This window comes from Glycine max, chromosome 13 (assembly GCF_000004515.6).
Source record: "Glycine max cultivar Williams 82 chromosome 13, Glycine_max_v4.0, whole genome shotgun sequence".
Lineage (NCBI taxonomy): Eukaryota > Viridiplantae > Streptophyta > Magnoliopsida > Fabales > Fabaceae > Glycine > Glycine max.
Window position 1 is genome coordinate 31634292 of NC_038249.2, and position 15624 is coordinate 31649915.

The 15624-nt window shown below is 31.6% G+C and overlaps 1 protein-coding gene across 1 annotated transcript; it reads right to left on the reverse strand.

Annotated features, from left to right (window-relative positions):
* Positions 1-645: 645 nt before the first annotated feature.
* On the reverse strand, positions 646-3273 carry LOC100811318 (heavy metal-associated isoprenylated plant protein 33). The gene is made up of 3 exons (XM_003541583.5): positions 2788-3273; positions 2474-2549; positions 646-2284 (listed from the first exon to the last, which is right to left on the reverse strand). Exons 1-3 carry the CDS (start codon positions 2815-2817, stop codon positions 879-881), a joined length of 1512 nt encoding a protein of 503 aa, XP_003541631.1. The 5' UTR covers positions 2818-3273; the 3' UTR covers positions 646-878.
* Between the last annotated feature and the right edge of the window lie 12351 nt (positions 3274-15624).

A 15624-nucleotide genomic window follows, 5' to 3' on the forward strand; every position in this document is an offset into this window, starting at 1 on the left:
AAGGAATGATGATATCAGATCAACAACGGCTCCAACAGTCAACCCATGTGAATATCTAGTGCCCCATTTGCACTGTGATTATAGAGAGGTTCCAATTAGCAGAAAAAACATTGTTTTGTGGGTGATGTAACTAAATAAATTAAATGGGATGGAACATATACAACAGTGTCATCAGTATTTTTTTCCAATAAATAATTCACTCCTGACACAGGAATTTGGGGTTTATCATCACAATAAAACCACTGTTTTTGGTTAATGCTGGGTCCATGCCTCAAAATGCAGGGTGCAGTGCACCCCACCACGCAAACATTCATGATTTCCCTCACACATTGAAACCAGGGACAATGTCAAATATTTTAAGGGGCCGAAAAGCAACACAGAGCATTCTTTAATGGACATGATGTTACTGTGCGTGCCAGAACAAAATGATAAAGAATGGCAAAAGATTGATTGTGAATAAAAATTTAAGACTTCCGGAGGAAAAAAGACTGAGATAGGCATTTTTTTTGTTCACCCCATTCTCTTTCTTTTTTCGTTTTTCTTCTTAAAATTTATTTCGGTTTTGCAACATATAAACACATATAAACATCTCACATCTAGGAAGCCCACCGCCATAACCATATCCCCCCGTTACATGATCTCATATAGTTCCCAAGATCATAAATATTATAATATCTATAAAATTACTCCCCTATGGTGACCAAAAGCTCTAGTTTAAAAGAGAGAGAAAAAAAGGGATAAAAAGAAAAATTGAAGAAAAACCAAACTAAAATTAAAAACTCATTTCCATTGTATAATATTGCATCATCAGCAGATTAGAAAAGGCTTGCAACCACCATCACCATTCACCACCACCACCACCCCCACCCATTACTCTTTCACATAACACTGCAGCTGGAAGTATTCTCATCATTGAAATAGTTGGAATATGGTTCATGAGGAGGAGGAGGAGGGTAGCTATAAGGAGGAGGGTACATGTAATTGACAGCCATTGGAGGCCTAGCATACATCATTGGCTGGAATCTATCATTCCCCATTGCCCTTTGTTGGTTCATCATTGCAGCCATGTATTGCTGTTGTTGGTAAGGGTTGCCAGGCATCATATCTGGCCCACCACCACCACCAACACCACCTTGGAAGCATCCACCACCGGCACCAGCACCGCCGTTCATCGCTGCAGCAGCTGGAAGGCCTTGAACTGCTGGGATGTTGCCCATTTGGGTCATGGGCATGTTGCCCATAGGGATGCTCATGTTATTCATAGGACCCACATTAGCCCCAACCAAACTAGGATTATGACCACCCATGTTTGGGAACATGTTCATAGCTTGAACACCTTCAGCCATTCCATTATTACCCTTTTTACCTCCATTCCCATTGTTATTTGGTATTCCACCACCACCACCATTATTTTTGTTGTTTCCATTCTTACCCTCTGGCACCCCACCTCCATTTTTGCCACCATTGTTTTTGTTACCTCCACCTTGAGTTTGATTATTTCCACCGCCGCCGCCTTCTTTCTTTCCTCCATTTCCATTTTTACCCTCATTTCCACCACCCATGTTATGAACTTGAACAGGCACAGGTCCTCCACTACCACCACCTCCTTTCTTCCCATTATTACCTCCACCATTGCCACCTTTCTGAGCATTCATCATACTGTTCGACATCATCTGAGCCCCATTACCCATAGGGACACTACCAATAGGAGGCTTAGCACCCATAGGGGGCTTCATCATCATCATCTTATTCAGAGGATGCTGAGGATCATCCATATCATCGTCATCAAACTCGTCGTCAAACTCGTCGTCGAACTCGTCTAATTCATCATCAGATAAATCATCCTCAGGCAAACTGAACTTAACCGCTTTCGGATTCGGATTCGGGTTCGGGTTGGGCAGCTTCATGTCCTTGAATTGAGGCAGCTTCAGATCTTGAAACCCTTTCATCTGCTGAAGCTGTTGGAGGTGCTGCTGAAGCTGCTGTTGAGGGTTCTGCTGCTGTTGGGGGTTCTGCTGCTGTTGATTATTACCCTTTGGCTGGTTATTCACACCACCACCCTTTTGACCCTTGTTGTTTGCCCCACTTTTGCCATTGTCAATTTGCATGTTCTTGAACTGGTTCGCCATGTTGTTCTGGTTGTTGTTGCTGTTTCCTTTGGGAGCACCCCAGAGTTCTGCATGTTTCCCTGATTTCGCAAGCTTCTTGATGAGAACGTTGGGGTCCACATTCCCTGAAACTGTCACCTTCCCTTGTTCTGCATCTATCTCGGTGGTAAACACCCCTGCGAAAACAAATGGACTCAGTAAATAACCAAATACACTATTTTTATCTCGAAGATATGGCTACAGTGATATAAGATTTTGTTTTTTCTTCAAGGAACAAAAAAAAATATAAAAAAAAAGCTTTCAAGAGTGAAATACTGAAATGAGATTATAACATGAGAGATTTTTCTTATAGAGGCATAACATACCATCAATCTTCTGCAAGATTTTCTTAACTTTGTTCCTGCACCCGTCACAGTGTATGTTCACTTTGAGAACACATTTCTGCATGTACAAGCAATCCCAAGAGGCAACACAGAATAAAGAGAAATTTCGTCGTAAATAAGAGGAATTATTGAAATGGGGGTAAAAGTAAAACAAAACATGAAACTTTATCAGAAATGACACACACGCAAGACAAAAAAAAAAAAAAAAAGGAAAACCAAACTCAGTAGCAAGGAAAAAGCATGGAAATTAACTTGTGAAAATGAGAAAGGTGGGAGTTTTAGAAGAAAGAGCATACCTGTATCTTCAAAAACTCTTCTTTACTCATGGTCTTAGAAGGCAATGGAGCAAAAGATTGTAAGAACAAAGAAGGGAAAATGCAGAAAGGGGTGATAGTAGATCTGAGAAACTGGGACAGGGAAAAAACAGAGAATAAGCTAGAGAGGGTCTTTCGATCTTTGGCTTATCGTGTAGAGCTTTTGGAAGCAAACACAGAGCCAATGACAGAAAAGAAAAGTGTCTCAGTCTCTGAGTGAGCAGAGAAAGCGAGTCTGAACAGCGAGGCTCAGACTCGGAGAGAGAGCAAGAGAGAGGTTCAAAAATGGAGAGTAGTCATTAAAACCTCAGAATCCTGTTTTTCAGGGTGAATGAGAGAGAGAGAGAGAGAGAGGGTGGAGACTGGAGAGGCATGAGCGAAAGGAAAAAGAAGCTCTAACACAGAGAGAAGAGAACGGTGCTCCAAGACCAAGAGTTCACTCTTTCTTTTGTGCCTTTATTTATTGAACAAAAAATACTACCTGTACAATAAGATAAAATGTGTCATGAATTAGATTAAAAGAGGAGAGAGAATAGTGACATAAAAGAGTATTTTAAGGGTGTAATAGAAGAGTTTGCATTTATTATGAGTATATATTTTAGCGGTCATAGATGATGTTAGGAAATTTCTAGTTTCTATGTTGTAAGCTGTACTGTAAATCGTAACTCCCAACAATTTTAACCATGGCCATGTGGAGCGTTTGGCTAGGCTAAGATTCTACTTTTAACTCTCTTCACTGTCTTCTCTTTGGCTTGGCTTGGCTTCACGAAAGGTTAGATTCCATCATCACTCACAACTCACACCGCCTTTGTTTAGATTTTCGAAAAATGCTACCTTACTAGAGAATGGAGGCATCACTGAAGTTATTGTTTAATTAAATAATTTTTTTTTTCAAATTTTAAGCCCAACTATTTTCTGTTTAATTAAATAAGAAAATTTTAAATATTTTTTCTCTATCTAAACATAAAGTAAAAATAAATGCAAATACTTTTAGGTAAATTTTAATTAAGAAATAATACACAGTATTTTTAGTACAGAGCATAAGTTTTTCCAAAATCCTATTATTTTTTGAAAAAAAAATCTTTATTTTATTTAGTTTGGTTACAAAAATAAAATATTAATGTTTTTATTATTAATAATTTTAAGAACTAATTTACTTATAATATTTATATATTAAATAAAGTGAAAATTTCTAATCTTACATACAATAGTAGTAATTCTTAACATTCAGAAAAAAATAATAGTAATTCTTAATAGAGTCATGTTAAAACGTAACTTAAAGGATACAAGTTAACACACATTAAATTTACCAAATTAAATATTTTTGTTTAACTTACTTTTGAATTAATTAAAATTTTTCAATAATTTAAGAAAAAATATTTAAGAATTAGTCGAAAATCAAAGTTTATCAAAAGCTTGATCTAAAATTTCCAAAAAAGCAACTTTTTATGATTATATAGGAAATAATCCAGTAAAAGGGCGCCCCTCCTTGAATTATTCCATCATGCAATACTTATTGAATAGAAATAACCAAATAAAGTAGTTAGGTTTGGTTTTCTTTGAGTTCAAGATATTCTGTCTAGCCTAAAAAGTGAAAAACTGAAATTGTTTCATTTTTTTAATTCTTTAAAAATGGGATAAAAAATTATGAAAATCTATTTTTTTAAGGTAAGCATTAAATTAATTTCACCTTTATGATGTAATACCTATGTTTTTTACGGTTCATCCTTATTTCCTTAACTTACGTACAATATTATAAGTTTATATATATATATACACACACACTAGTAACTTTCAGTTGTGTCAAAGTAACCGAAGGATACTAATTAAGAAACACTAAATATATCTCATTAAATATTTTTGTTTTACAAAAAAATAAGTAGAGTATTAAATGAATTTTGCATTTGATGTAATATGTATATTTTTTTGCTAAAAAAGTCCATGCTTTTTCCTTAACATACGCACAATATTATAAGTCAATTTTTAATTCGTGAATTATAAAAGACAAATTTTCAATTTTAATTAAAAAATAAACTAAAAACAGTTACCATATTACACATAAACAAGCTATAGAAAATTTATTGACAAAGCCAAACAAAACTTATAATTCTAAATTATTGGCATTCTAATCCATTATATAAAATAAAGATTAATTAACAAGACAATGTTGCAATAACTTTTTTGCTTGTAAAATCAACACGCTAAACAAAAATTCAGCAAGGTGATGATGTGATAGAAAGAAGAAGCTTTTTGTTTCGTTTTCTATTTCTTTTCTAAAAAATTACGTTAAGTCGTAGTATTAGTCTTGGGCTCTTGGCAAATACAAATGTGTTGATGTAATGCTTGAGATTTGATGTTGGGGGGCTTGAGGTAAGCGTATAATACATACTTGTTACTACGAATGTGACTTAATTATTAAAAATAAAATATGAAATATCTTTATTTTCATTTTCATTGGTAATTTGTTTATTCTTTAATATTTTGATAATAAGCATTAGCATATGTGAATGAACGCTGTCAGATTTTATCTTCCAAAATTGGGTGATACAATTAATACTGCCATTTATTATAGCCAATGGCTAACTTGTAAATTTCCTTGTTAGAACTGGTTTTTGGTACATTTGCACCAGTGTCTCTCAAGTGGACTTACACTCAAAAATCACACTCCTCATCCACACGTCCATGATCACACTAATAAATTTTAGCAGATTCCTGCGATCTTAGAATTACACCTAAAAACAGGTCATTCTATGTTATTTATTTTCCTGGGGTAGAAATAATCATATCATATCGAAATTCAACTGAATAATTAAAACAATTGTAACTTCTTCAATGCAAAAGCAATATATATCCAGAGAGAGAGGGATTGACATTCACTGTAGTTGCTTTGCAAACTGCATGAATCTTAGTCCTTGAATATCGTCTTTGTTTTTTAAAAATAATCATAATTATGCGCTATTAATAGAGGTCGGTATATATAGTTAGTATGATTTTTATCAACATAATTATATATTATCTTGATTGTTTGTTTTAAGTTTTAATAAAAAAAATGAATAATAACAACAATGCAATTAAACTATTTGTAATTGAACATATTTTAAAAGCTTATATTACGTTAATGTTGATATATATAATATGATATATCAAATAATTTTGAAATAGTGGATGCATGTATTACACCTACCTAGTAATATTATTTGATTGGATAAGGGGTTTTGCTTTCTTTGCAAAACCTACTAAGCTCCCACATATACCCCAAGAACCACCAAATATATACATGATTTTTACGTCGATTTTATAATGTATTTTATGATGGTCCGAAAATTGTCTGAAGTCATCACATTTTACAACAATTTTTAAACCATCTTAAAATTTCAATTTTTACGTCGGTTTCTTTCTAATTGTCTTAAAATGTATTTTTTTATAATATTAAAAAATTTATCTTTTTAAGATGATTATTTTAAAAAATTGTTGTAGAAATTCACTTTCTAAGACAGTTGTTTATAAAATTGTTTTAAAAAATTTAATTTTTAAGATGATTTTTTGACGACCGTCATCAAAAATAAAGACTTTCTAAGATAACTTTTAAGATAATCATCTTAGAAAATGTGTTTTTTTCCACCATACCACTTCCTCTCAACCCCTCTTATTTAACAACAACATTATTGATTAAAAATTATTCCAAACTGGAGCTCTAAAGATAATTTAGAATATAAATTAAAAATAATAACTCTAAACATAGTTAAAATTTTAGAAGGAATAAATTAATAAATTTTAACAGTTAAATGTAACCAATAAAAAAGTTCATTAGGCAGTTGATATGCTACCAACTCGACATCTTTCAACTATTTAACATGTAATACAAAAACATATGCAAATTAAATTAACCCCAGTTATAGCAGTCCTTATCCATGCCCAAGCTAAAGGAAGAAGCCAATGAGCTTTGGAAATCATGAAGAGCCCTAGTGCATAAGAAATGACAGATATCAAAACAAATTTCCATGCTTTCACATCATCAATCTCAAAGACCTTGAAAAAATGCAAAAGGAAAAATATACAGACAAGACCATTCACCAAATTAAATTACCCACACACCAAAATTGGAAACAAAATAAGTATTTACTAAGTTTGAGATGCCCTTTACCTAAACAAGTTTCACCATGTGTTCGGTTGTTGCTACTGCTCGTGCTCATCGCCATCCAATAAGTTGGATCATTGTCATATGTACCACCTTTGCTTAGTTGAATATTATTTCTTCAAAGGGAGACTACGAATATATAAGCAGGTTGTTGATAGGTTTGCCAAAAGGTACATCAAACATACAACAAATCATGTTTAAATTAAAATATATTTTGCTTAAATTGCACCTAAATCAATAGGGTTAACTAAGAAGCCTGAAGCAGATAGGCATTTGGGAGGGGTAGATGGCAGGTAGTTAACTTCCTACAGATAAAAAGGGACAAGACCTAGTATTGACAAATTAGTCCATCAAGATTTAGACTTTCATTTTCCCCAAATAAATCCATAGTGGGGAAATAATTTGGAAGTCCACAAAAGTAATGGGATTTAAATGAAAGTAAAATATATGACTATGTAGAAGTTGTCACCTTTCTAAAGAAGGAAAATAATGTAGTAGATGTTGTGCAAAAGCAACAAACTATTAAAGTAGTAATGAAGATGTTCTAGAGAAAGGAAAATATAAACATAATATTGACAATCTCCAACTAAAAGATGACACATATCTCTGAGGCACATAAAATTTTAATAGAAAAGCTTGACAACAAGAGGTAACAATTAATAATTACATAACTCTCAACATCAAATCCTTCAAAATGTATTCTCTGCAAGCTTTGGTGTTTTACTTCTTAAAATTTATCATATAGTTAAAATATGTCTTCAAAGTAGAGATAGGCATGGGTTCATACATAAACAACCAACTAGAAGGTTAAATAATTAGAATTTAGCATGAGCATACATGACAAGACAAAAAGTTTTTAATTCACGTATAAAAATAATTACTAATTAATATTCCCTCCACTTGTACCACTCAACAAATTATTTACAAATCTAACACTAGCAGTAGTATAATACTCATTTACTTCTCATCATTATGCCTGTTATTTTAATATCCATTAAGTTTAATTGGATATTGACTATTTTTTAATTTAAATTTAAATATGTACTATTATGAAATCAGTATTTAAAAAAATGCTTAACGACTTTTTGGTTTATCATAATAATTCTTATTGTCATTCTAAAGCTTATCCATGTTATTTTAATAAGAGAAGTTCAAAAGATGGTCACTAGCTGATATGTTACTCCTTTTTAACTCTAGATTAACAAATGCATAAATGTTACATTTCTATTTTACTTTAATGCTTGTTAGTGAGGAAAAAAAATCCTACTCTTTCACGTAACAACTTAAGTTTCACCAATGCTAACAAAATTAGTGGTATGATAATGCCATACAATAATCTCAATTTTGGTCAAAAGTGCAAGAATAAGATAATAGGAAGAGCAACCTGCTAAGGAGTGGTGCTATAAATGCCAAAATTGAAGGAAGATGATGTAAAATTCCATCCATAAATCATCTAATGCGTACCTTGAATATTACAACAAAAAACTATTACTTTCTTCAAAATGTTTGCATTTGAGCTTTACACTAGATGCAATAAAGAGAGTTCATCAGTTGTAATTAAGTTTTATAAACTAGAGTCTATACATACCCCTACGTAATAGCATATATATATATATATATATATATATATATATATATATATGTTTACGTTAGAAATTAAAAACATATATTATTAATAATTTTATGATAAAAGAATTTATTGTAAGCAAATAGATGGCAAATTATTTATTTATTTTAACATTTTAAATTTTTGGGTATTTTAAAGTGGTAAAAGGAGAAACAGTTTTGAGGTATAACTATATTTTCAAAGGCTATTGGTGTTGTTCAAATATTGTTAAAATAATGTATATTGAAATCATGAGGGTATTTTTATTTACACACACAATAAGGATTTTTAACCATAAAAAATATAAGCATTGGTGAAAGTTAAGTTGTCTGTAGCTTTAGTACAAATGGTATATTTCAAACCCAGTTCAAATTGACCTTTTCCAGCCTCAACATGTAACTACAATATAAAAAAGAAGATGATCCTTTTAAGGACCTTGGTAATGCTTATATCCAAATTGTTCATGTTTGTTGTGTTAGAGATAGGGGGAACAACATGAAGAAGCTTTGGAGCTTGAAGAAGTTTTATTTTTTTTGCATACACAACTCTTTGAGTGACATTTGTATTGATTGTTGCATCATCATGTAGAGGTAAGAAGATTGTTTCTAAAGTTAGAAATTTCTTCCGTGCATAAAACTTTCCATTTTAATTGATTACAAGGCTAATCGTAATCGATTACATAAGTGTTCATAGCTTGCAAAGAGATTCTCATTTCGGTTTAATCGATTACCAACTAACCATAATTAATTACACAGTTCAGTTGAGATCATGTTTGGTTTTTCATGAGTCTCTGTTTTAATCAATTATCAGGTGATCATAATCGATTACTTCATTCTTAAAAGTGTTCCTAGAAGTAATCAAGAACATTTTAATCGATTACATCAAGAATTTAATCAATTACATTATTCTAGAAAGTTTTCCAGATGTTGGGAAGAATACTTTAATCGATTGAAATGATAATATAATCAATTACTTCTTCGAAATAATCGATTACATTGACTATTTAATCGACTATAGGAGGTTATAACTGTTTTCTCTATAAATAACCACCTTGTATTCTCACTTTTATGAAAGAAAAAAAAAAGAAAAGAAAAAATGATTTTGAATAGTGTGTGCGACTCACAACTTCTGGACTTCGTTTTTCTAAAGCTCTCATAGTAAAAAGTGAGTTGTGAATTTCTCTTGAGATTAAGAAGACACTCATTCACTCAAGCAAATGTTCTAGCGTGTGATTGATCAGGTTGAGTCTCTTCTTAACTCAATTTTTTTGTGTTTTACATGTTAGCATATGTATGAATTTCTGAAAGCATGCTAGAATAGGTTTTTCTAGTTTGGGCTAAGGATTGGTTTCTCATAGATTCTTATTTACAAAGGACTCCACGGTTGGGTACCTTAGTCTCTTTTGCTGGGATAGGAACTGAGATTGACTGTGATTACTTGTAAGAATTCTATATGCATAGTAAAAATCTAATTCGGATTAGATTAGATAATAGGAGTAGCTTCTCTAGAGATAGAGAGTGAACTAGTATAAAAATTGGTATACATCTTCTCTTGATCTTATCTTTCTTTCTCATTGTATTATTGATCAATTCACTGAAGGTTAAAGAAAATATCTTTTTGAAAAAGAACTTTAACAAAAGGTTTTTGTGTTAAGGGTGATTGATTAAATATTGTTTTATAAAAAATTTGTGATACGATCCTTGGAAAAGATTTTTTTTTTAAACTCTGGTTTTTTAAATTTGATTTGATTTAGAAACCAATTCACCCCCTCTTGGTTTATGAGTTTCATCAGCTTTTTCATGTTGGGCTTTTCAATGCTTACATTCAGTATTGAGAATGTATTGTTTTGGTAGTGTCTTGACAATGACTATTATTCTGGTTATAGGTTGTCATTATTAGATAAAAAAAATTAGCATTTAATGAAAATATACCAAGACATATCATATCTTCATTTACAATTTGATAATGTTAAAAATTCCTTTTTACTTATTCTATTGAAATGCCCAAGGAATGAAGAGAAGCAACAACTTCATGAAGTACGGGGGAAACAACATCAAATGCCGACAAGGAGTAGTATGGACTTTAGATGCAAGATAGACAATATCCATAAGCAATTGGTTCATATCATGTCTATATGAATGAATGATAGCACACAAATTATAAATTTCCATCTTAAATCAGGATTACTTGGTTATCATGTCATGTTTTATTACTATTAGTGATGCTCTCAAACTATGTTATGCAATTATGATCACTACAAAGTTTATTCAGCTCCCTTGCCCCCTCGCAACACACACCAAAAACCCCTACTTCTTCTCTTCATTCTTCTCTTTTCCATTTGAACTTTCCTATGTCTAAGTAATAACTTCAATATATATAAAAAGTAAAAACAGTCAAGAAAGAATACAAAAAACTCCAATTATGAACATTTACCAAGGCTGACTTCAGTTCTTGTTTTTGGGCCTGACACGTCAAGTCCATAAGTTTGTGCATGAGGATTTGCTTGGAGATCACCAAGAGGATAAATAAGAGGTTTCTTAGGCAAAGGTCTACCTAGAGTGAATATTTGAAGTTGGTGCAGAACTATAAATGCCTAACAGAAAGAATAGGGCATGCAATTCATGAAAAACCAGAATTGAGAAAAGTCCAACAATGGTGTTAGCATGTATAAGACTGTTCAACTTCGTTTCAAAATCCAAACTTTTTCAAAAAAGAAAATTAATTTGATCTTACAATATGGTTCCATCATGTAAGGGTAAAAGGACAAGGTCAGGAATACATAATGATAACCTCCACACCAATGAAAAAATATATATTGTAATGTTTTATCCCATTCAAAAGGCTACACAACTAAATGGTGACAACTAAATAGTTTGATAAAATCAAGGTAATAAACACAAAGTACAAGATTTAAACACCAAAATAGCTTCAAAGCTGTGTTTGGTACATAAATTCATCAATATGCTGACTTCATCACACTAATACCTTTTTTATAATGGTACATCAAAATGTTTCCTTCTAAACTTTATGATGTCAGAAACTCAATGAGCTTCAACTTCTTAATATTAAGCGCAAAAGGAAAATAAAAATCATCATATCAAATAACTTTCTTATGTCAGAAACTTAATGAGCTTCCACTTCTTAATATTAAGCGAAAAAGGAAAATAAAAATCATCATACCAGATAAGTACTGAGCACATATATTTCAGCCATCATCAAGAACAAATGGCTGCATTTAATCATTACTTGGCATTTTACTTTTAGAAATCATCCCTCCCTCCTTTTGTATCATTCAACAAAGCATCTAAAAGTGCAAGCAGCTCCACCACCGCATGCTCCCGCATGATGAATTTCAACTTAACCCACCCCTTCAAATACTTTTAGCATGTTCCATTGGTTCCAAATATATGCTTAAAGCTACCAAGTCAATGACGAGAAGATCCAACACATCAACAAACGAGGGGCACTATGCAGAAATTGACTAATGAACTAAACTTTCTCCAATAAATTTTATACTTTTGAGGTCGAAGTCAAACTCAGAACACACTGATTGACAAGTTCATTCAAACAAAATCTTCTCAAGTTAAGCAGTCCAAACAAACTAACAAATGGTTACCACTAATCTACTTATGAAGTGATTCTCCACTTACATTGTTACAACAAAATCCACTTCTCGAACTCTACATTCACCCTTAGCAAGACCAATTACTCTAAGATAAACAAAAACACTTCCAGGCCAAACAAATGGAACATGATATGCATGGAGATTGGCTTGTTGTTAGTAGACAAAAATGTTTCACATTCAATGCTAAAGATACAATTAAAAAAGGTAATCTCAGTCCCATTAATAATGAATTCAATTCATTGTCTAACTTTAATGTTGGCTCCAATCACGTGGGAGACCCACAAATTTGGTGCAAGATAATGCAAATACATCATCATGCCCCCACATACTTAAACTAAGGATCCAAATCACTGAAACAAACAAAAATCTTCGTCATGAGTAAATATTGAAAGAAAAAATATATTCCTTGAAATAGACAAGTGACACTTTATTTGATTATGGTTAATAATAATATGCATGTCTAAGCAATGTGCAAAATGCAAAACACCATGTACATTGCGAGAGAAAAAGACAACCCAACCTATCTGATGAAGGATAGACCTCCACAATTGACATTCAAAATAGTGCTAAATCTATAACAAGTTGGACTTAGTTGCTTTAGGTTTGTAGAGGAACTCGCCATTGCATACCAAAAGTCTCACCTATTGAATTCCATCAATTAGAATATGCAAATGTTATGGAAACAACAACACCTAAACCACTCAAGAAGGGTGAGTTTGCCATGAAGATTACCAACCAATAGCCTTTTTGTTTAATGTTGTTTGGATTAAGAATGAAATTGAAAGGAAAGAATTAGAATGAAAAGAAATAGAAAGGGTAGAAATAAAGAGGAAAAAGTAGAAAATATGTGTTGCTTGAATGAATAGAAATAAGAAGGAAAAGAGAGAAAAAAACTCTCTACTTATTTGGATAAGTGAAGAAATAAAGGAAATAAATAAATTATATGATAAATATGTTTTCACTTTATTAAATTTTTAACATAAAGTTTTCATTCCTTTATTTATTTTTATTTCTCATATATATTTTCTATCCAAACCACCCCTCAATTCCTCTTGAAACAAAATAAAATAAACACTCAATATCCCTCTTAATTTCCCCCCACCTAAATTACCCAAAAAAATGTGTAAAGGGGACTTGTACACCCATGTTTTCATGATGAAGGAATTTGCAAAAAAATTTATTCTCTCTTGAAATATCACAAGAGAAAATAACAAATGTGCCAAAAAGCATGTGCGAGATTTACTAGGGAAACACAAACCCAATTTTTTTATATATAATTATGGAAAGTCACACTTAGATTGATAATATATGAGGGTTTTCTAGAATCAAGTCGACTTACGATATAACATCAATTGTGAAAGCACAAGGATAAGCTAGAGACACTACTTTATACTAACGATCCTAGATACATATATATACTTTTCAATTTTTAGTGTCACTATCGGAGATAAAACTTAGGTATGTATTGGAGTATATGTAACATCCAATAAATTAGTTTAATTATATCACTAAATAATTAAATGTTAATTTGTGTGTAGTGGGTTTAATCCTTCAAAGAGTATCAGAGAAATCTTTTAAAGCATAATAAAGGGGTTGAATTTGACCCGACACAAATACACACACTTGACCCTATAAAGGAAAGAAACAAAAATGAAACAAAGAAAGTAGGAGAAGATGAGAACCTAGCCTCCCATAGAGCCTAGGTCTCATAATAGGTGAGTCTATCACCTAATTTGTCTTCCCCACTCCCCATGTTCTTGGTTGATGATTGCCTCTTTGATTTGTATTTTCATAGGTATTATTTGTGAATAAAGTTGGTTGAGTGGTAGAACGAGAAAAATTTCATGTGTTGCTTACATATAGGACCGGAGGTAGCATTAACAACTAACATTTGCGGATAAAAAAATCACGAATAAGGTGTAATGTTGATTTTTGCATTGTTTTCATGATTAATGGATTTTAAATAATTTGATGCTTATAAACTTATGAGCTGATTACTCAAAGAGAGAGAGAAAAGTGATCAAGTTACTTCAATATTAACTCTAAAGTTACTTTTAACCTCAATCATTCATTTTCTTGAAATCTAATAACTCTAATGAGTAATCAATCTTAATCATCCCTATCCTTACCACTCATTTTCTTTAAATCTAATAGTTAAGATTGATTACTCATTAGAATAATTAAATTGTTTTAAAAATGAATTGTAGAGATTCTAAGTAGTAACTATTTTAGAATTACTCTTGAAAAGGGTTACCACTTGAAGTAATTCTTTCAGAGTTACATATTAACAAAATTATTTATCAATATATTATATTTTTTCATATTAGAAGCTGACTGAGAATAACTCATTTTTAACAACTAATTTTAAAAGAAAAAGGATCACCCTAGTCTTATGAACAATATTCTAATTGAAAATGGATTTTCTGCAACGACTTTATCTATATCACTGTGTTTGGAAAATGTGAATGAAATAAGGGTGAGGTTGAAATGCAATGAAAAGGAATGAAAGATAAAAGTGAGAGTTGCTTGTTATAAGTGAAAGTAAGCTGAAAGTTTTTAAAAATTTGTGGACCTCATAGGTTTATCTTTCATCCTGAAAAGAGGTGAAATGTTGTGAATTGGAAGTAAAACCAATGTTGGAGGAGCCAAAATTTGTTGTTGCTAAAATTAACCATGAAGCCCTTTGTGGAACTCATTGTATCACATGAGCAAATGTGAAACATAATTGATTATGGTAAACACATAATCAATTATTTGACACTTCTCTAATAATTAGTTCTCGAGTAAGCTTTTCTTTAGGCATATAATTAGTGCATGTTTAGATCAGTGTTATGAAAATTGACCTGATCGAGTCATTGGATCAATGGGTTAGAGGTCAGATTAGTGGATCATTTATTGGTCTAATTGACCCAATATATATAAAAAATATAGTATAGCTAACAAAATCCATAATCTATATTTCAATATCACATAATCATTTATTACTATAAATTATTTTGTTGGATAGTATCATTAGATTATTAAAGAAATTCTTGTTATTTTCTACTACTAGCTAAATACAAAAATTGTCAAATGACCATAAGTATGGTGAATATGTATAAAACACATAAATATTAAATCATTTCAAGATCAAAATAATAATTGTTAGTTATTATATATTGTTATCAAGATCAAAACAATTTTATAGGAGCATATTATATGCTAGTATTTAATAATTAGCTATCAATGGTATAACATGTTTTAGGAATTCTAAAAAATTCTATTAAAAAAAAGGAATTGGAAAAAAATTAAAAATGATTAATTGGGTCAAATCGAGTTAATTCGCCCGGGACCACCGGTTTTGACCAACCTGGTTGGGTTAAATTGGGTCAATTCAGATCTACTGCATTTTCAGTTTGATAGCTTACTCGAACCGATCAGGCCACTAGTTCCTAGTTCGATTGATCGGCC

What these genes read in the sequence shown, in the direction of transcription:
- LOC100811318 (XM_003541583.5), bottom strand. Translation starts at nt 2,817, where the DNA reads ATGAGTAAAGAAGAGTTTTTGAAGATACAG. An exon ending in AAGAGTTTTTGAAGATACAG is followed by an intron (nt 2,550 to 2,787) that starts GTATGCTCTTTC and finishes TTGTACATGCAG; the next exon opens with AAATGTGTTCTCAAAGTGAA. An exon ending in AATCTTGCAGAAGATTGATG is followed by an intron (nt 2,285 to 2,473) that starts GTATGTTATGCC and finishes TTGTTTTCGCAG; the next exon opens with GGGTGTTTACCACCGAGATA.